We start from the raw sequence: 21,647 nt of genomic DNA on the forward strand, positions 1-21,647 counted from the left end.
AAGTCCTGGCAAAGGAACAGGTGTGTTGGTTTATCGCCAATTATTGGCTGTAATGTTGCATACTGAAATTATGATACTTTGGAAAATTCGTACATATTTTATAGCAGTGTTTTAATGTATTCATGTAGCGCACACGGTCTACTTGAATTGGGCACGTATGAATAAAATGCACTTTTCGGATAATTAAATTATTTTAAGTTTTTTAAACAACTTAAGCACTGTTCGTGACGTTAAGTAGAGCTTCAGTACACTTTATATTACATTTAAACCAAGAAACATGAGCTGAAATGAGTGGAAATTAAAAACGCGGACCTACAAACTACTCACACTGATTGAGCGATACCGGAAGCACGGCGCACTGACATCTCTCGTCTCCTGTCTCCAGTGAAAGGAAGCCCCGCCCACCAAGAAACTTCGGACCAATCACGAGACGCCAAGCTATAACGCGCATGCGCGTGGGGAGACGGCGCGAGTTCGCCTGGAAACCCAAACAACAGATCATGGTGGCTGTGTAATCTTCACACTTAAGACTGTTTTCTACCGCGTATGAAGCCTAAACTACAAGGTCAGTCAGAGTTAACTGCATCATCTTTCTGCAAACAATGTCTTACTTGGTTTATTCTTTACGGATGATGATATTTTACTCTACTTGACGTTGGGTGTATCTGTGGAGATAAACCATGAACGGTAAACATGACAATCATGTTTTAGACACCTGAGATGTTTTATTGTACTGGCATTTAATAAATAATATGTAAATTACATATTCAGTCTGCATGGTTATTGTGTATTCTGTGTTTGTATTCAGGGATGTCAAACAAATGTTAGTTCAGGGGACACATACATCAGTAAAATGCATGTTCATCTATGATATAAGCATCATAACCTGTAACAACGATAACCCGAAGCACCGTAACCTTTACATACAATACTGTATAAACATGATAAACTAAATAAAGCAACATATCTTATAAATATATACATTTTAACCTATGAATATTAGCTATATATATATATATATATATATATATATATATATATATATATATATATATATATATACCAGATCATAATGTCCCTACATAAAATGAATATAAGCACCATAATCTATAACACAAACAGAATTCTCTTTATCAGCATCATGACCTTTACATGTATGTATCATACCTTCTAAATATAGCCTGAACATAATATCCTGTAATTATAAGTAATATTCGAACAAAAACTAGAAGCACAGTAATCTAAGTACTTTATGAAAATCTCCACATTCACACATTTTCAGGTGTTTTCCCAAAACCACAACAAGTTACATTTCTGAAGGAAAATAAAAGACATGTCGTCCTTAACAATGTTGACTGATGCGAAATATACTAAACTCTCCGAAACAATGTCCATGTTGTGTTTTCTTTTTGAATTTTATTACATCCATCAAAGCTAAAAATGACTCTGGTAAATCTGTTGAAAGTTCTGAAATCCTTTATTCCTCCCACCCGGTCTCTTCTCAGGGCACAGGATTTCTACAGTATTCAACATGCTTGTTTTCACAATCATCCCTCACAGTTTATCTTGTCTAATGTCAATTAATTAACTATCATTCATTGCTGCATGAACGATCTCTCGGCTCAGGTCTCCTTGGTGTGTTATGTGCGCTACTCTGATTAAAACAGTGACATCCGTCCGTTAACACACAAGAAACAGTTGCTCCTTTCATTCAAAATGTTATTTTCTTAATCTTAAATGTTACACTTGGTGAGGTCAACCTGTGGGATGGGCTTGATGCTTTCTCTAAGATTTGACATCGCTGTTCAAATTTTTATAGTTTTTTTGTGGCGGCAATGCAAACAATTTAAGTTCTGAGTTTTAAGCGTTACCTTATTTTGTTTATATAGATACTGTATCATGTGAAAATCAATGTATTTTATAGAGTAATGATCTATGATATAGATTTCCTCTGGACTGGTCAAGTCCCTGATTTTATTACAATATGATTTTGGAAAACGGCTCTAACAGTTGAGAAACGTTGAGAAGTGAAGCGTGACAATGCTTTAAAAGCAGTGAAATTATATAAAAACTACAGAGCATTACCTATATACTTTTTAAGAGGTATCATAATACCAGAACATATTTGATTCTACCTTGTTTTAGAGATAAAACTCACTTCATTGTTTTGCCCCTCACGATGTATTCTGTCATTGTTGAGTTTGATAGATAATAAACAATGCAGTGCTTTGACTATTTATTTTTAATACGTTCTTGTGGTGTACTACGCAAAATTGACCTTTATTATTGATTTACCTGTCAAGCATCCTCACGTGAATAAATCAAGTAAATTTTTGTCCAAAGCAATGTTTCGTTGTTAAACGGAAAACTGGTAATAACTGATAAAGTGGAATGAATATCTGAACCTGCTGTAGTTTTTAAAACACTAACCAGCCTCAGTACAACACACGCGTAGTTATTGCTATCGAACGATGTTTAAAAAAATGTTTGTATTGCTCACAAAATGTCAAAAAGTTTATCTTGTGTCCGTACTATATTTGTTATGTGATCCCTGCAGTGAGAGCATGGCAGACAGCTTCGGTGATTCCCTCACCCCTCCAGTTTCACCGTTTGTGGACGACAGCCCGTACGAGCTGACTCCGGCACGGCCGCCGTGCTTCTGCTGCTCCGAAGTGAAGGACGACCCTGCTGGACCACTTTCTGCAGACGGGTACATCGCAAGAGGCTCCCTGAAACGGTAAAGTGTTTGTCTGTAATTCCGTGCGTCCTCGCATGGACGTCAACCATTTTTGCCTTATTTCATGCCAAAGACGTTGTCCTGGTGAATAAAAATGCTCATGGCATCAAATTATCCTTTGTTTTCTAATTTTTTTCTGTTAATTTTAGCAGCAAAAAAAAAGAGATTCCAGAATACACACTTCTGCAGAGTACAAGTCATGCTACGTTATCTATGCCCTTTGTAGGCTGCTGTTGTGCCTTGATCCAGCCCCTGCAGAGTATGAGACAGACACAGTGGACATCTTCGGCTTCACCTGGGTGACGGAGACAGCGCTGGTGGAATCTACCAAGCTCCTCTTTGGTCTGCTCCGGTAAGTTGAGATGTAAAACCGCTCCCCCGATAAATTCCTTTTCCATTTGAGATCATTTCACTTCCGACCACCACTTTGATTCGATTTTTTAATAAGATTCTATTTGGGTACAGCAAAGAAATGTCCACAGTTCACTGACAAATTAATCTCTGCTCTTATTTGCTCTATTTTGTGTGTTTCAGACAGACGGTTTACAGGTTGGAAACGTTGGCACAGTCTGCATCTCATGACTTCGGTGAGCCTGCCAGTCTTTCAGTTTTCAGGCGGATAATTTTTTTTTTGCACACAGAATTGTTTGCTTATATAACAACAACTCATGTCTTCAGCAAATACAGCCTTATTATGTCTTAAATTATAAGTAGACACATGGCGATATTTTTACATTGCAAGCAAACAACATTATCAGGCTCGGATATTTCATGGCGCAAGACTGCAGTTCCCTCGTGGGAATTAGAGCCAATTAGCCCACAAATATTCACCTACAGCATAATGCAGCATATGCAACAATTTATCATTTTATTTTGCTCCCATTACTTGGGAATTAGGAGGTCCGAGTTTGAGTCCCTGCTAAACTTCTAAATTTGTAAATTCACCAGTTAACATGACTTAGAAAAAGAGTCAAATGAAATATGAGTTTGCCATCAGTGAAATAGCTCATTTTTGTTTGTTTGAATCGTGTGACATCCGATGTAGTGGAGTAGTTATTTATATCATCTGTTTGCTTCAGGACAAGCAGGTAATCTGCACCATGAAGCAGAAGACCTCCGACAGCAGTGTGTGTCCTTCCTTCAGTATGTCAAAGTCTTTATGTACCGGTAAGTCAGTATTTGAAACACATGTATGTATGCATGTGTCAAATATGTGAGTTTGTCATGATACAGAATAATGTTTTGAGTGACAGTCAAGCAAAATTTGAGTGATTTTAAAAAGGAAATATAATAAATCTAGTCTCAAGTTGACTCATTAATCAGCTGTATTTTCTCTTTTGAATCCACGAGGGGGGCGAGATAGCTGATGACTAAAACCCAGTAATGTGAAAGTGTATCGTCGCATTGAAGGAAGAGTTTCAATTTACTGACTATAACAAGAAGATAACTATACTTGGAGAACATTTACTTTCTATGTTATAATCCTCAGTGATTTGATCGTTTAGATTATTTTTCTTTTGAATAAGTCAAAGCCAATCTGGGGAAACGTAGAACCTTGAAGGTCTTGGTGAATGTATGCTCGTCGTCACTATCTGTTTTGAAAAATAATTCAAAGGCCAAATTTCAGAAGTATAGTTTAGGTCCATCTAATACAAAATTAAGACATCCATGTTTTTTTTTTATTTTTTACTCATTATGTGAAATTATTACTGAAGAAATAACCGACGAAACTTTTAAAACCACTATCTTTTAGATTCACCTCTAATATTTGGTGGTTCTAAGACCTTTAACATAATTTCTGCGGTAATCTAACACGTACAATAAATTCCGGATTAAATCCCTTTGACTTTATTGTCCGAGCTAGTGCCACAACAAAAATCAGTAGACCAGCGTGTTATGGTCAACAGAGCTTTTATCTAGATTTCCAGTTAGATTGTGCTCGTCTCTGTGTGTCTCTGCAGATTCCTGGGTCCTTGCCCGTCCCTAGATGCGGGTCAGTCACATCCCTTCGAGGAGCTGGAGGCGCTGTTGCCGTCTGTTCTAGTGGAGGAGCTGTTCGGCGTCACCCTCCTCATCGGAAGGCTCAAAGACCTGCCTGCCAATGTTCAAAGCGCCTTCACGATACCGAACCAGGGAAAGGTACGCGTAGATCAGACACCAGAGGGGGAGAAGGCTTTAAAAACAGGTGCATTATAAATGAGGATGGTAGCTAAGCTTCATAGAGCCAATGAAAGGAATTCAGCCGAGGAGTGACTTATATAACCACTCTGGGGCTTTTTCAGAGCTCCCACCATCCGTTTTACTTTCCCTCTCCTGACATCAAACTTTGCATTCCTCCCACAGATTCTTCCTCCCTCCTGTCATTTGTTGCACCTTCATCTTGACATCCACTGGTCAGTTTTGGAGATCCTTCACCTGCTTCGTCACAAGATGCAAGGTAGCGCAACGCCGAAGCAGGAAACGAGCGGGAAGGATTTTGGGGCTGTTAGATGTGGCTTGATGTGTGCATGATCTTGTGCCATTACACTGGAAAAAGAGACTTTTTTCTTTCTGTAATTTTGCTTGTTCCCCTCTCCAGGCCAGGTGGTGTACGCCCACCAGTTTGTTAATCTGACGGGAGAAAACCTGACTGATAGCAGCCTGTTTGACGAACACCTGTGCGGTCTGCTCTGCGACCTCACCGGTCTGGCCATAGGCAAATACAGCAAGGTGGGTGGCTCACCGCATCGCACCAGATGTGCCAGCAGCGTTATTTTTCCTTCTGCAGACACAAAACTTATTCTAATAAACTGAGTAGCTGGTTAGCTAAAACTGGATAATAAACACTATATAACAGATATGTGAGTGTAGAATAGAGCTGACTGCGCTAAATGGTTCCCGATGATTTCCAGGTGAGGCCCACGGAGGCGCTGAGCAGCCATCATTATCTTTGCACCTGCACCAAAGAGCTGTGGGTCTCTCTCATGTTCCTTCTGGAGCACAGGCAGAAAGCGTTACACACACAGGTAGCACGAATGCACACATCTCAATAGTCGCCCATTAAACGGGTGACACTCCACATTTGACTAACCGAGGCGTTTTTCTCCCTTCAGTCCTTCTGGAGTTACATGAACACGTTGCTGAGGCCGCTGGTGTCGGGGAAGCCTGCAGCCGAGCAGTTCACCCGTTTGCCCACACACTGTAAAGACCCTCTGGGATTCACTTGGTGGCTGGTCACTCACTTAGCAATGTTAGGCCAGTACAGTCGAAATGGAGTGGTTCAGAATGAGGTAAGAGATTAAAACGCATTTAAAAATGTGCACATCTGTACATGTCTTGCTTATGTCTTGAAAGATTACATTTGACTGAGGTTTTACTTCAGGAGACATGTCTTTGAGAATATGACCTGTTTTTTCAGTACATGAGTACCACAGTACAGACAACCACAGCATGCGAACAAGACTGCACAAGGAACGGATGTTTTGCACCAAGGCGAAGACTCAGGATACAATATCCAAATGCTCTCCGACATAAGTTTCTATATTTGTGATAGTCCATCGTAAATGTTGAGCACCTGGGTTCGAATTATTTTTGCAGTAGGAAGGAATTCCGGTGTAAAAAATAACTCGGCCATTAAGACATATATACCTCGATTATAAAAATCCTCTCTTTTACCAGCCTCATATTTGAAAAATTTCTTTTACAAGCTCAATCTGTGAACATTTGTTGTAAACACTTTTAAATAGTGACGATGTAACGCAGACCGTCACACGGGCATTACAATGCCTCTCGTCCTCGAACCTATCCCTCACGCAGATCTCCTGCTCACTGGTTTCACTCCAGCTGTCGTTATTGGAGTGCTCCGGTTCCACCTGCTCCTCCCACAGTCCATCATCCTTGCTGTCGTCCACAACATTTACTTGTAAACATCATTATCCAGCATCTGTAGCTGGCTTCGCCAGGCCATCATTCTCTTCAAATACTGTACCTGACATTTCACCGGTTCAGTCAGACATCCGTGGATCACATCCAGCATGCTCCTCTTGGCTCTGAATCCCCCATGCAGTACACTCAGTACAATCACACTTCTTCAGATCGATTTCCAGGCAAAACAGTCGGTCTTATATGTATAACATTATGTTAATGAAAGTGAACAGTCGTGTTGTCTTGAGAAAACGTTCTTTCCATAGAGCAAGTGAGAGCTGTGTTTCTAGCTTCGAGCTATAAAGGATACCTCTCTTCTTACTTCTATTCTGGCCTCTTTCATATCACTCATCATGATTTTCCTCCTATTGAATATGAACTGAGATGAAGCCCAGGCCTCCGGGCCCTACAGCTGAAGTCACTGTAATCTCCACCGGTGCTATCTTGTCGAGATAGATTCCCTATTATTCAACATACCCAGAAACCTCTCAACACATGTACATCCACTTGGTTTGTGAGCGGACTGCAAATTAAAACGGAGACAAATACTCTGATTTACATAAATGGTGTGTGAGCGGCCTCTGCAACCAGGTGCCGCACCATGCCAGTGTAGTTTGAATTCTAACCATATCCCCTCCCTAAGAGCCAGATTAATGACCAGTGAAGTGTGTTAGATGTTCCGCTTATAACCTACTTTGTTCGCACTTGTAGAATCATCTGGGGGATAACTGGACCTTTGTGGAGGAGCTACATAAATTAACCTGCAACCCCAAGGTCAGCGCTGCTTTCAGTCACACATTATTGCCTCTCCTGTTGAATTCGTAACATTTTCTTAGATTTTTGTCATTTAAACCTGTGTGTGTTATACAAGGGAGGTCTAGCAGAAGAGCACATCAGGATGCACGTCCATTGCAGTCTCAGTCTGTGTCTGCTGTGGGAGCCGAGCACCAGCGCTGTCTCCACCCTCTGGGACTACTACAGCAAGAATCTGGTGAGAACATGCAGCCTCTATCAATAAAGCTTTCTCAAACATATTCCGATCCATTTGAATTAATCGTTCGTCATCTTTGAGCCTACATTTCCGTATATTCAATTTGTTCCAAGGTGTGTGTATAATTCTGTTGTTTGCTCCTCTCCAGAGTGCCTCCTTCACCGTGCCCTGGCTGGGGATATCTGGCCTTGGAACTTTGTGCAAGACTCCTCTCGCTCTGTTGGAGCAGGCCCACAGCTGCTGCTCCCCCCCTCCCCTTGGCTCTCAGGGACACACCCAGCTCTACCGCTCTGCCAGCTCCTTCCACATCTTCCTCCGAGTGCTGGCCCTGTGCCTCTCCCAGGACAGGGCCGGCGGAGTCCCACAGAGGCAGATCAAAGGGAGGTAAGGATGGAGAGAGTGGGCCCGGGGAAGCATTGTAGTTCTTCCTCCTGCATGTTCGCCTCCACCTTGAAAATACAGGCCTTGCACAAAGGCAGCCATGTCAACACGAGATACAGTACACATTGGGTTTTGGGATTAGAGGCTTTCACGATTGATTACTAATAAGGAAGTTTCTCCAGGTCTTCATATGTCTGCTGCGTTCAAGTGCTGTGTGGTTTTCTGTGCCCGTGTGTTGTGCAAACCCCTATGAATACTCCCTCGCAGCGCGTGTGTTTGCAAACTCTCATGCGTTTCAGGCTTGTTTGTGTCCGTGCCAGGTGCATCACAGTCTCCCAGCGGGTCTTTGATATTTACGCAGACCCACCAATGGAGCAGGTGTCTCAGGAGTCAACCACCTGCTCTTCTGCACAGACCAGACCCGGAAAGCCTCCAACCGGAGCACACACAAAACACACACACACACACACTCTCACACACACACACACACACACTGTGCACCTGCTCCCCAGAGCAGTGACACGGTTTTGGGGTGTGTGAGGACGCTGAACGGAGAGAGGATGTGCATCTTTGGGAAGGAAATTAGGAAGGGGGGAGGTGGGGAAGATGCAAGCTGGTGCGCGTATCGGAACCGATCGCTGGACCATCCTATATCCCCGGGCCGGCTGGGTGCCAGAGAGAGGCAGCCGTAGATAAATCCGCCTAATGACTTCCCTCTGTCTGGAATGTGCTCAGTAGCACTGCAGACATGGGGGCTAATTAGCTAACGAGCGTGGCGGTTAATTCGCCTTAACGAAGCTGTGTTGGTTTCCAACACGGATAGAGAGGGGAGCTTGGGTGGAGGGGAGCGGGAGGAGAGAGATGTTGGTGGGAGGCAGTCTGGCAACAGCTTGGCTGGGCTGGGACGGATCCAGATTACTCCCCCCCACCCACCCACCCTCCACCAAAAACCATCACCAGGCGCGAGGCGTGCCGACTGTATCACTACACGGTTTCGGCAGCATTCCCACTCCTGGCCAGGCTCTGCGGGACACCCGCGACGACCACATTAATGGGATCGACTGCGAGCATGTTGATCTCCAACGCCGGGAGTTAGAAGCATCTGCTCGCCTCCGGAAAAAAAAGCTGTCCGGAATAAACAAACAGACAGACAGGTTGGGAGAATACAGCAAATCCCCACTGCTGCCTCCCAGCGTGCTGCTTATATCCCTATTACATATTACCCATTCATCTATTTAAATCTCCCTCCCCTCGCTCTCTCAACTGCATGCTTGGCCACTTCCTCCTTTTCGAGGCCTCTGTGGGCGTTGCAAGCTGGTTTTCAGTGTTAACCTGGTCTCTCCCAACTCCCCTCCCGTTTGTCTCAAGTCCTTTGGTATCAGTCATACTTCTTACGCTGAGTTTGTCTTGGGATGCTTGCTGTTTGTGTTTTGACCCAAACAGCAGCTCTACTCACCTGTGTGGGCTGCATCTGTGGTCGGGAAGAGGAGTGGAAAGGGGAGAGAAAGGGAGGATGAGAGGGAAGTAAGGAGGGGGGTGAGGGGTGAGGGGGGGGGGCCTCCAGCCTTCTGTGTTTTCCTGCCAGCCGAGCAAACAGCGAGCTGGATGTGTGGCAGTGGATGTGTGTGTGCGTGTGGTTTTATTGATCTCTCACTGGTGTTGCAGTAAATTGGTTTGGCTGTAGAGAGAGGGACCGGCGCCTACTGCTGTGTGTCTGAGTGTCTCTGACATTTAACATGATCTTTAAAGGCATTTCTCCACAGTGCCCGCAGGATCTAACAGCGTGCTGGGTGGTTCTCTATTCTTACTCGCCTCTCCAGTTTTTTCTTTCTCCCTCAATCTCTCCCACACCCACATACACACACTAAAGGCTGGGCAGCCCAGCCTTCTCCCCTGGAGCCAGGAGGGTGGTGGAGGCAGGTGGTTGGGGTGCACAGTGGGGGTGGAAAGTTCTGTTACTCAGCATTTAAAGTTGGAGGTTTCATTCGAGCAAATGTCTTCTGACGAGTTGGGTCAGTCCAAGTAAATAAACAGTTGTAAAAGACTTTAAATTCGACTGCTGCGCACTAAATGATAATGCAAAGTGCAGATAGTGTAATCTTTCAATCTTTCAGCTGATCATGTCTTCCTCTTTTCTTTCACTTTCTCTGTGGTTTGCAGGATTTACTCAAAGTTCTCCCCAAAGAAGATGCAGGAGTTGTCTGAGGCGGGCTTGATGAACTTCCTGCTGCTGTTCTTAGTGGTAGCCAGGCAGGCGGAGTTGGAGGACGTGGCCAGCAGAGCGTGTGAGCTGCTCGGCTTCCTGCCCTCGAACTGCCCCCCTGCGTCCCGTACACTGGTCTGGAGAGGGCAGCTGGCACTGCTGCTGCTTTTCCAGGTACGTCTCCACATCGTCACAAAGCACGAGGACGACACAGCAAGTCAAAGTGTCACACATAGTGGGCGTGAATCCCCTTTTTTTCGACTCAAACTTAATGTTTCTCAAAATTGATATAGAAAAATCACTTTGGCTTTCACATGTTTTAGGCTTTAACATTGTGTGTATAATGTCAATATTATTTATACTGTATTCATTCAGAAATTCTCGAAAGGCATCCCTGGTGCATATGAGTACCGTTACATTGAGCAGACTAACTTGAGCATCAGTTTAAACATTTTAAGATCATCTGTTGCTTGTTTTTACTAGTTAGAGTTAAATGTCACTAAATGAATGAATGAAATTAACAGATAGTTTTAGTTAGAGAATAAGTAGTTCGAAATGATATTAAATGGATGTAGAATGTATAAACGTATATGCTTCATTTGTACTTACTAAGTCAGAAAATCAAACTGAAATGAAATAAATAAGAATTATAAAAAGAGATAACTAATAGAATATTTTTGATTCATTGTTGCAGTTTTAAAAATATTGGATTTTAAATTCAATAACATTTTCAGGATTAAATAGTCTTTGTCCTTGTTAAGGCAAATTTATTTGTAGAGCACTTTTCAGACACAAGGCAGTTCAAAGTGCTTCACAAAGAAAGAAAAGAAGAATAATAAAGCTTTACAAATAAGTAAAAGAAAGACATCAAAGTAAGCAATTAAGAATTTTGATCTTCAGCGATTAAGAGTATGAAATACTTTAAAACCTCTCACATTCTCTCTCACACTCTCATCCTTTTCATTGGATCTACTTTACAAGCATAGTTTTTTGTTTGAGAAAGAAAATTGGGCAAATTGTGACTGTAGTAGTTCTGAAGATTTCCCTTGTATTTTTCTTCATTTGATGTCTGTATCAGGAGCGGGGTCTGGACGTCGGTGCCCAGGCCAGCTGGTTGGCTTCCTCTTTCAAGGAGACAGCCAAGGAGTTCTACGATAAGACCACGGAGGTTTCCCGGAAGATCGCCCTCTGGGGTCCGCTCGGCTCCTACCTGGAGGGAGTGGCCGAGGTGTTTGAGACGAGCGCCACCCTCAGCCTGTCGGAGGAGAGGCTGCTCAATGAGGGGTTCGGCTGGCTGCTGCCCGCCTGCCGCCAGTCGGAGCTGAATTCAGCTCTGGGCTTTCTGCAGATCGTCCTCGCACAGCTCAGGTGAGAGAAAGCCGGTGTAAAGATATTCACCAGCTCGCAGGTACTCTAGCTCTTTGGTTTCCTCTCTTTCTCTGTTTCTTTCATCGCTCACTGATGGCTGCACCCACACAGATAATAGTCACATTCAGACAAATGTTTTCTGGCAAAGGCCAAGCGAAGCTTTTATTAAAATCTGATAAGTTGCTACAGCAGCGAGGAGTGATCTGTTCTGCTTCTCCCAGCCCAGCTCCACAGTCCACTCACTTCTCACACTGACAATAGGACGATTGTGCTGTCAGCAGCAATGAGCGTCCATAAAGAACCTGTGTTGGTTTGAGGCCCCCGTTAGTCTCAGGAGGTCCGATGGCCTCCAGATCGACCACGCCAGGTGTTACTGAAGCCCTGATTAGAGTTACGGGCCCACGGGAGCCTCCGTGGACCCTCCTGTCGGTGAGGACGGCAGAGTGCTGTGGGTGTGTGGAGAGCGTCTGGTCAGTAGGGCATCGGAGCAGGTTCAGCTGAGGGACACGGGTGTAGGTTACATGAACGACCCCGGCTGAAGGTCACAAAGCCCAGGCTGAAACAGTGTCTGTTTATGTGGGAAGGTAAAGGCGAGAACAGAGAGAAAATCAGGTGAGAGCTGCAGGTTACGGAGCAAGGGATGATGTGAGTCTCTCACTGTGGAGTCTCAGGTAAACTCTGTGTTAAGAAGTCGGGTGGCATCTCGTGTGCCGTCTTATCACCTTTACGTGTGATCATCAGTAAAGTGAAACCAGGCAAGAGGAGATTTTATGATATGCAGTACACTTGAGACTAATTTAACTAATTTCCCATTTCAGGAGCCACTTGCACTGTATGTAATGGTGTCTGACGAGTTTGCATTGCCCTATGTTTTTATTGGATGCAGAATTAGTGAATGCATGCAACTAAAAATGGGAGCTGGTGTTTTGTTGGAAGAGAAAGGGAGGGAACTTGATGTGAAAGACACAAAAACATTTCTGGCCCTTACCATGCTGCCTTTAACAAGCAGCTTTCTATAAGTTATGTTGTGTTGTGCTTTGAGGCAGCTGGGAACTGGGAAAAGCTTAATTCAGGATGGTCCCTGAGCAGAGCAGCAACAAACAGTCAAATGCAAAGAAGTTCTAAACAACCTAATCATAGGGATCGATCAACACTGTGGGGTCACTCTTATTTGTACACATTTCTGATGCCTTGCTGTATCGACGCAGCCAGTGAATTATGTGGCATTATGTCAATGATTATTTCCATGTCATGGATGATTTAATACTAAATGCATCACTAACAAATCTCTTGTAGGTATTCATACACAGTGCAATAAATACCCAGTGATATAAAGTCTCTTTCTCAAATGTTTTAAAACTTTCAAAGTGGGATACGCTTGCGTTCGACAGACTTTTATTTGAAGTCAAACCTCCAGACTTTCCTGTTGCTCATGAACGCACCATCAGTCTCTACAAACTCCGGGGGGAAATAATGGCTCCTCACTGGCTCTCCCCCTTTTGCTCTGTGGTCTTTCTGTCATTCACTACTGAGCAGGCAGCGTGATATCCATTTATTGATGAGAGCCAGGAGAATCAACCAAAACAGTGTAGTTTGTGCCAGAATAAGCAAAACGGTGAGAAGATAAAATGCTCCGCAGAGCCCGAGTACAAAATCATTCATTAGGGCAGCTAAATCAGAAACCAAAAAAAAAGGCCTGTGCCATATGTCGTACTTGACATTTTGCTTCATACATTCACTTTAGAAAAGTATTGAAGTTCAGTACCTAACCATTTCGCAAAGCATATCCCATTTCTCAGTATGCACACCGTCCCTTAAATTGTTGTAGCACCACTTTATACTTGCATTACTTTGAAAAGGTTAAATGAGATGAAACATTAGAATAAGGACATTGTAAAATTAAGTGTTAGCAAGCACCTCTTACTGCTTCATGCAGGTGTGTGATTGCTTCAATCCTCCAGTGTACACGTTCCACGCTCTCCACTCCGCACACACATGAACCTCCACAGAAGGCCGCACACTGAAAGTGACACACTGACCTAAGTACACTCCTTTCTTATTTCAGTGCCGGGCTCCCATTACACGGTAACTCGTTAGCTTCCCTAATTCCCAAACTTCCCATCTCGGATCTCGGGGTTGGAGGGCACACATTTGCACATTAATGGCCAAGCAGGGAGAGGAGGAGAAGAGGAGAAGTCCCAGAGGCCCTCTGTGTTACGGCCTGGACCGCTCTGACCCATTTAACCAAATAAAAACGAGAAGAAAATCGCCGTGTTCTCTCTTTCCAATTCGTCCCGCCAAATTAAACATAATTCTTCAGCCTGGCAATTCTCGGTATCTTTTTTGTGATTAATGCCTTTTCTGTGACACAATTAATGGGTAATTATGTAGCCTGGCAAATTTAGCCTGCGTGTCATTATGTCTATTAAGAGGCATGTGGAATCTGCACACATTAAGACAATTATCCTGCCAATGGTTGACGGCGTAGGGTCCGAGCGATAGCCATCGAATCGGTGCTGAGGCAGGAAGCCAGGAGCAGGCATAATTCCTCGGGCTGATTTCCCTCCATGACCCTCTGCTTTTGGGACGGAGGGGTGCGCAATGCCGGCTGATGAGGTGAGTCGACGCTGGCACACACTGTTGGACCGGTTTTCATTGAAACAATTAGGATACTTTTGGACTTGAGGACTTTTTTGTGAGGTGTTTCCCTTCGCGGGAATTAGGGCATCTTATCCGACACTGACACTTGTTCTTTTCCATTTTGGAGATCTTTGGTGTAGCGAAACACTTAAATGTAAGATGGATAAAAGTTGATAAATTAAGAATAAAGAGAATTTGGAGTATGTTCAATTTAACATTAAGATTTATGATCCATTTATTTATCTTGGGGAAGTTATTTCTCTGTATTCAACACATTGTCTTCTGTTTCAATTCAACTATACACACATTAACCCATTGTGTTGAACCTTTGGCAGTTTGATTCGAACCAGCAAACATTTGGACTCAAGCTCACTTCTGTAACCTGTTCTGGCTTTTCAAGCAGTTCAGTCCCTGAGATGTATTGTCACATCAGTACCGATAAAACGGTCGCACAGTGTCGTCGTGGTCAACACTCTCACTTCATACCGAAAGGATCACTGGTTTGACTCTGGGCTTAAGGGCTTACCTGTGCATGTTCTCCCTGTGCATGGGTGGGTTCTTGTTTGGGTACTTTTCTCCTCCCACAGTCCAAAAACGATTGGATTTAATAAAAAAGCATAGAAAATAAATGGATTAACAATATAACAACAACCCTTCAACATTTCATGAAAAAAGTTGGCGTCCTTTTGATCAACACGTTGGAAAAAGAAACACTAAATCCAATTGCAGCAGTTGTCAAGGACTCTGCATTTCTTCTGTTGCGTCTCACATGACCGCGCGCTAAAATCGAGTGATGAGAGGTCAATCTATTGTTGGGTCAGCGTGCGCTATGAGCATGCATAAAAGGGAGGTTTGATCCACCAATAGAGCACATAATTGAAGGAGTGAATGTAACACCATATTTATTTGATTATTGTAGTTGTAATGTAATTACTCAACCTTCCCTCATAATGCATTAATTTGTTGCTGTAATGTGATTAGTGAGTAGCGTTACATCGAGCTCTGTGGAAATTAAACCCCCGTGTGGTTTTGATGAGTCTCTCTCTGTCTGGAGTTATCAGGATGCTGTGTTTTGGTTTCATGTGTCTTTCCAGTGGATGCAGCTGAGGAAAGGGTTAACCGTGCTCCCTAATGATATGCTGCCGCTTGATGTGTGTGTGTGTATGTGTGTGTTTGTGTGTAGAGCATCAGAAGCCACAGTGAGGAGGATTAAGTGGGGTCTCTGACGATGTCTTGTACAATGAGGGTTGATGGGTGTGAAAGGCCTATTCCGCAGTAGTAACGAGGCTAATGAATTCAGACTCTAATCGATTGTCTCAGCTCTCTCTGGATTAGATGCAACCTTGCTGGAAGGGAAGGCACCACTGAGGTGTGTGTATGTGTGTGTGTGTACATGATAGCAGAAGATGAGAATGTGAGGTTGAGGATGGGATGGGGGGGGGGGGGTTGCTGCTTGTTCCTCTCTCCTCCCTTTCCTCCCCAGCCGCCCCTCCATCCGCACACCCTCGTCCGGGTGAACGAGGGGGACAGAGGGATCATCTCCCCTCTAAATGAGATTACAGCTCCTTCAGCTGCTTATCTGGGCTAATGCCAGCCACTGTGGGGCTGCCGTAGCGGCTGGGGCCAGGGCCAAGGATGAGCCAGAAAGAGCCAAAGTATAGTCGTGTGTACAGGGGATCAGCATTAGGCTCCACTCTATGCTCATAATATCCCGCCGCCTCTCCTTCCTGACATCTACCTCCACACTGCCGCGCACCGCCACACCCAGTAATCCCCCCGGAGAGGAGAGAGGGGGGCAAGCACATGAAGGAAGAGTGAAGAGAGAAACAGGGGCGCAGGAGGATTTGAGAAAGTGGAAGGCGGAGCTGAGGAGTCTGGAGAGGGAGTGCTGGGTTGTGAGTCTTGCATCAGATAGATTTGTTTATCTGTTTTATGTACGCATGTCTGTGTCCTTCCTTTCCAGACGGGTCCATCAGCGCGGTGGCCAGTCTGCGCCCGCTCCGGCCTGGGCTCCTGCTGCCGCCAGCAGTGCAGCGAAAGAGCGCCACCTAGCGGTAGCAGCAGCTCTCTGGGCTCACTTCTTCCCCTTCCTGCGTAGCCTACGCCTGTCTCAGACCCCGCCGCCACAGCTGGCAGATGCTGCTGCAGGTCAGTGACTCACTTGGGGGGGGGGGGCGGGACATTTACAGAAAGAGATAAACGTGTAGATAAACACTTAAGTATTACCTGTAATGTTTCACATTATGAAAACAGGTGTCGCCATTTGAGATGACGTGAAAGAAGAGATTGAAATCAAGTGAACTTTACTGTCATGTACATCATAAAAAAAATTTATTTTCAATATTTAGTGAAAGTCCTTCAATGGCAACTCATATTCCAGCCATCTCCTAAACCACTTTATCCAAATTAGGGGTGCTGGAGCCGATCCCAGCTGACTACGAGCGAAGGCAGAGTATACCAGTGCAATCCCATACACTTACATTCATACCCAGTGGAAATATTGAAGCCAGTTCACCTGAAACAATTTAGCACTTTGGGAAGAAACCTGAGAAAGAGGAAAAAAGCACAGGGAAAACATGCAAACCCCACCCAGAAAGTCACTCAAACCAGGGCTTTGATATGACAATGCTCTCCACTACACCACTGTGCAGCCTCCATCTCATTGTTTCAAGTTTATGTTGTATAAGTGATAAGTTGTGTTGATGATGCAGCAACCGGGAGTCGCGGATCATCTGTTAAGCATTATGAAATAATATTTAGCTTTATTGGTGAACCAAAGCTCTAAATAACAGACAATAAAGCTGGGAACTACACTTCAGCATCTAACCAGTTCAGACTTTTCACTTTCAGGTTTCACTCTGTTGGCCTTCGATCTGCCCTCATCGGCCCCCCAGGACCTCCAGCCCAATCCGGTCCAATCCATCCTGCAGTGCTTCGGCTGGGACGACATGGTTCACCCACGACTGGTGACGCGCTACCTCCCCCACCTGCTCCAAAACAGGTAGATCTGCCTTCCCCGACACCCTCACCTCAACACTCCTGATATGAAAACCTGAGGCAGGTGACGTGCTCTTCTGTTCACATCTTCCACCAAACCTAAAGTACACAACACTTGGTTGTGTTTATTCCAGTCCTGTAGCTACATTGTCTCTGATTATCAAGTGAGAGCAGAGAAAGTCCTTGGTATTGGGATTATTACACTCGAGGGTCAGAACAAGGTGATTTTTTTCCGCCTCAAAGTTCCCATTCAGACAGTGTTCGACTAATTTGATCCGTTATGCCTGAACGTAAACTATTGTCTTGCTCTTTTTGAAATATCATTCCATTCCACCGTACCTCCATTTACTACAATCTGAGCTTTTTAAGTGAGGTGGTGCTTTCATTCATGATGAATCCCCGTCTCTCTCTCTCTCTCTCTTCCAGCGAACTAGTGTCGTCACTCAGCGGAGATTCCAGTGTCACTGTTCCAGGTTCAGCACAGAGCCTGTCAGTGAGGGCCTGGTTCAGATGCGTTCTGCAGCAACACCTTCACAAGAACCAAGACGGAACGGAGAGCAGAACAGGTGATCCCACTCAGCAGTGGAGCTTTGGCTGCTCGATCAGACAGCTTTGAACTTAAAAGTCCATTTTTAAGCTACGCTGTTATTATCATAAAGATTTAGAGAAAAACACCTTTGACCTATCTCTGCTCTGATTTAACTGTAAAACCTTCCGCTTTTCCTGTTGGTATCTATCGAGAGATTAACAATACATCGTTATTGTTTGTGTCTGCCTTCTTCCAGGCCGGGCTGCAGAGGAGCAGTTGTGTGAACTGACCCGGCTTGTGCTGAGGCTCCCTGAGGTCTTCAGTCTTCTGCAAAGAGCCGGCCTCCAGTTGGCATCCAACAGGCCAGATCCCACTCCAGCTCTGGAGATGTTCATCAGGGTAACACTCAGCAGTAACAGTGGTGATTTCAGCCACTCATATATTTGAATATTTAGACAACCTACAACTGGTTTGCTTCGGGAGAACTCTAGATTTGAGCTGTGATTTCCGCCCTGAGGTGGTGCTTTTCTTTACTTTGTACATTTGAAATATTTAGTAGCGAGCAGAGGTTGTACAATGGTGTAGTGATTGTCTCGTGCCAGAGAAAGAATATCTCCCAGTTAAAGTCATAATGAGTTTCCTATGCCACTGAATTGCCCCAGATGTAAATATGAGTGCGTTGGGTATAATATCAGGTGTGATCTGCCTTTGCCCATATTCAGTAGGGAGCAGCTCAAAGATAAAGCTGATTAAAAAACGACGGCAGAAGAACTAGTCTGCATATCTGAGCGAAAAGCATCCCTAAACCTTTACATGAAGACTTACATGTGGTGTTTTATTAAATTAATCTCTTTTTATCTGTGGTCTTTGTGGTGTCAGGCTGTAGGCATCGTCTACAGTGGACTGCAACTGTTGTCCGAGCGTTCGTCCATGGTGACCAAAGCAATGGACTACATCGGCGACGTCCTGAAACACATCAAACCATCTCTGGTCAGCAAAAACCAAGAAGGAGTACAGTTGGCGTACTGGGCTGTCGGTAGGTGGAGATTCCATATTCCTCATCATACAGTTCACAAAGTTGTGGCTCCGTTTAGCTTCACTGTATCTGACTCTGTGGCTGTCCCTCCACATGATGGAGGCTGCTTGGTGAAGCACTGGAGCCCCCTGCTGGCCACTTCCAAAGCCCAACAGCTGTTGTTCCGCATTGTGGACGGTCTGCTGCTCCCACACCACCTCACCCAACAGGACAAAGCTCTCAGGGACAGCCTGCCTCTGTTCCTCCAGGTTAGGACAAGCACACACTGCTTTGGACAGCTTCTTCACAAACCTGTTGGACCTCACTCAGTGTTCAGCGTCATAAAAGAAAGCACTCATCACTCATTGCTCAGCTGCTCGTCCAGCGTTGATCCCCTCTTGAAATACTGATTCCCTCCCTCTCTCTTTCTCTCTTCTCTCTCTCTCTCTCTCTCTCTCTCTCTCTCTCTCTCTCTCTCTCTCTCTCTCTCAGGGTCTCTCGGTGGCTTCCAGTGTGTCTCAGTCCCAGGGGGTCTACATCAAGCAGCAGCTGCGCTCCGTCACCCGCAGATACCTGGACCACTTCCTTCCTGCGTCTCCATCCGTCGGCATCGTTGCCAACCACCCGGTGCTCCTGGGCGCCTGCGAGGCCAGCGCGACGATCCGGGGAGCTGCTCTGAGAAGGACCATCCTGGAGGTGCTGTGGTAGGTCTCTCAGACCAAGCTGTGGTTTAAATGTCGCGGCCCACGACCTGGCTTCAGTATGAATTTCACATGCAAATTGTGTTTGAATATGACTTTTGTCAAATTAGAGAAACAGAAAACTGCAAATCCAACCTAAATCCCATGTTATCATTTTGGCTTTTCATAAAACATGTAAACACATCTGTGTGTGTGTATATATATAATTTATTTATTTTTATTTTATTTTATTTTATTTTTATTTTTTTTTTTGCTGTCCCTAAAAAAAAAAGTAATCCCTCAGACTCTAAAGTACTTGGATGTGTCCCGCTCTGATTTTACAGCGAGAGCTTCCTGCAGTTCAAAGGTCACGCGCCTCCTCCTCGCCTAGCACCGGTGCTCATGTTCCTGTTGGAGCTCCTGAGACGAAACGGTGACTCGGACCCCGCCCTCCTCACCCTGCCACTCCCCTCGCTGCTGCGCTGCGTGATGCTGGTCAACGAGCCGCAAGGTGAGATGAACAGTTTCACCCTCGTGGGGGCCACCGTGCTGAGTCACTGAGCTTACAGCCCCAAATACATAGCGCCATTTAAGAAGGACAGTGTGGGGATGTGGGCGACGTTGCAGTTTATTTTTGTAAACATATTGTTGATTTTCACAGCTTTCATCAGTCCTTGCTTGTCTAATGATGTCTCTAATATAAGAGCCTTTTTTTTGTTTTTGTTTCCAGTGAGGAAAACGGGCACAGATGCCATACAGCTTGTGGTGGAGAGATGTGCTGCTGCGTCTGCACAGGGACCATGCGAGCAGATGATCACTGTTTTAAGGTAATTTAACTGTAATGCGAAGCAATAAGCATGTGCACCTGTATTATTAGAGCTGCGTTTGCCTCCAGGAGCTTGAACACTTGGGACTCCACACAGGATGCACGGATATACAATCACTGCCTGTGTCATCCTTTGGTCTCAGGTCGTTTGTGGGGGAGAACGAGGGAGTGTACGACAGACAGGTATACGGCGTCCTGGAGACGGTAGCCGTTTTAGATCCCCCTGTGGTCCAGGCTCTGATCCCCGACCTTTCCCTCAGCTTGAGAAACACCGAGCACAAAAGAGGACTGGGCAAGAACATCGCCTTAAGGTGAACATGTACATGAATCACATCCAGGGCACCATGTAGACTGCACACAGCGCCTTCAAACTATTTTTAAATTGTCTAGACAATAACCAGGTTTTACATATAGAACTGGAAATGTTCTTTATCTGTGTGCTTTACTGAATGTAACACATCTCTCTGTGTAACAGGAGCGCATATACGAAGTTGCTGCAACTCCTCGGGGAGAGTGGGCAGGCTGAAATAACCAGTCTGGAAGGCGACTGAGAAGCTTTTCCTCCCCAAAAAGAACAACAAAAAAAAAAAAAACAAGGGACCAGCTCCAGGATGTTATTGAAACCCCAAGAATCACTTGTTAGTCTTACAAGTCTAATAGTTTTTTGGCAAGCTTCTCATCGCGGTCATCAGGGAAATGTGTTGGAGTTCTGCCTTTGAGGCTGCCTCAGAAAATATGAGTGTTCAATGCATTTAGCATTAGCTGTAATAATGCTACAACCTCAATTACAGGTGTAATATCCTGGAAAAGCACAATAAACTGCAGTGCATTTCAGGGCATGCTTCATTACACTTCTAATGAAAATGATCCAATTATGGACTGTAAGCCTAATACCACGAGGCAGTATAGGATGTATAAATGTAAAAAAAAAAAAAAAGGACCCTCACATCAGCGGATGCATCAATAATGTAATAAAATTGTTTGAATTTGCTCATTTGCCTTTTCATCTTTTCATTTCCTTTCTATGCTGAGAGGACTGAGGAATGCGAGTAGTGAAGTGAGCGCAGACTATTTGTGCTTATACCATCAGGTGCTGGATCTTTCTCTACTCAGTTGGCACATTGAATTACAGATTTGATGACAGTCGTGGGCGAGCCGAAAGAGTTCAGTACCCCCCCCACACCCCCCCCCCCCCAACCCCCCAAAAAAAGTGAGTAAAAGAGAGAAGTACTGTTTGTTCCAATTCTTTCTCCCTGACTCTCTCGCCTTTCCAAGTCGCAGCAATCTCTCGCAATCCCGGCTTTAGTTTGCACCTAATCACATGAAGTCTCGCTCCTGTCTACCACAATCACCAAGTCCCATTTTCTGTCATTGCTA

The 21,647-nt window shown here is 44.7% G+C and overlaps 1 protein-coding gene across 1 annotated transcript; it reads left to right on the forward strand.

Moving 5' to 3' along the window:
• The first annotated feature begins 449 nt into the window (after positions 1 to 449).
• Positions 450 to 21,260, forward strand: mms22l (MMS22-like, DNA repair protein). The gene is made up of 26 exons (XM_080472492.1): positions 450 to 565; positions 2,558 to 2,737; positions 2,964 to 3,089; positions 3,272 to 3,324; positions 3,817 to 3,904; positions 4,699 to 4,876; positions 5,081 to 5,174; positions 5,316 to 5,446; positions 5,629 to 5,742; positions 5,830 to 6,006; positions 7,352 to 7,414; positions 7,512 to 7,631; positions 7,780 to 8,015; positions 10,173 to 10,389; positions 11,294 to 11,583; positions 16,187 to 16,371; positions 17,074 to 17,224; positions 17,647 to 17,786; positions 18,006 to 18,148; positions 18,629 to 18,785; positions 18,888 to 19,033; positions 19,257 to 19,468; positions 19,789 to 19,955; positions 20,175 to 20,271; positions 20,414 to 20,581; positions 20,746 to 21,260. Exons 2-26 carry the CDS (start codon positions 2,565 to 2,567, stop codon positions 20,819 to 20,821), a joined length of 3,702 nt encoding a protein of 1,233 aa, XP_080328618.1. The 5' UTR covers positions 450 to 565; positions 2,558 to 2,564; the 3' UTR covers positions 20,822 to 21,260.
• Positions 21,261 to 21,647: the final 387 nt, after the last annotated feature.

Source organism: Lipophrys pholis (assembly GCF_963383615.2).
Source record: "Lipophrys pholis genome assembly, chromosome: 9".
Taxonomy (NCBI): domain Eukaryota; kingdom Metazoa; phylum Chordata; class Actinopteri; order Blenniiformes; family Blenniidae; genus Lipophrys; species Lipophrys pholis.

Bases quoted from the DNA above. Each gene is read 5' to 3' on its own strand.
- mms22l (XM_080472492.1), top strand. From the start codon at position 2,565: ATGGCAGACAGCTTCGGTGATTCCCTCACCCCTCCAGTTTCACCGTTT. The intron at 5,743-5,829 runs GTAGCACGAATG...TTCTCCCTTCAG, and splicing joins AGAAAGCGTTACACACACAG to TCCTTCTGGAGTTACATGAA. The intron at 10,390-11,293 runs GTACGTCTCCAC...TGTCTGTATCAG, and splicing joins CACTGCTGCTGCTTTTCCAG to GAGCGGGGTCTGGACGTCGG.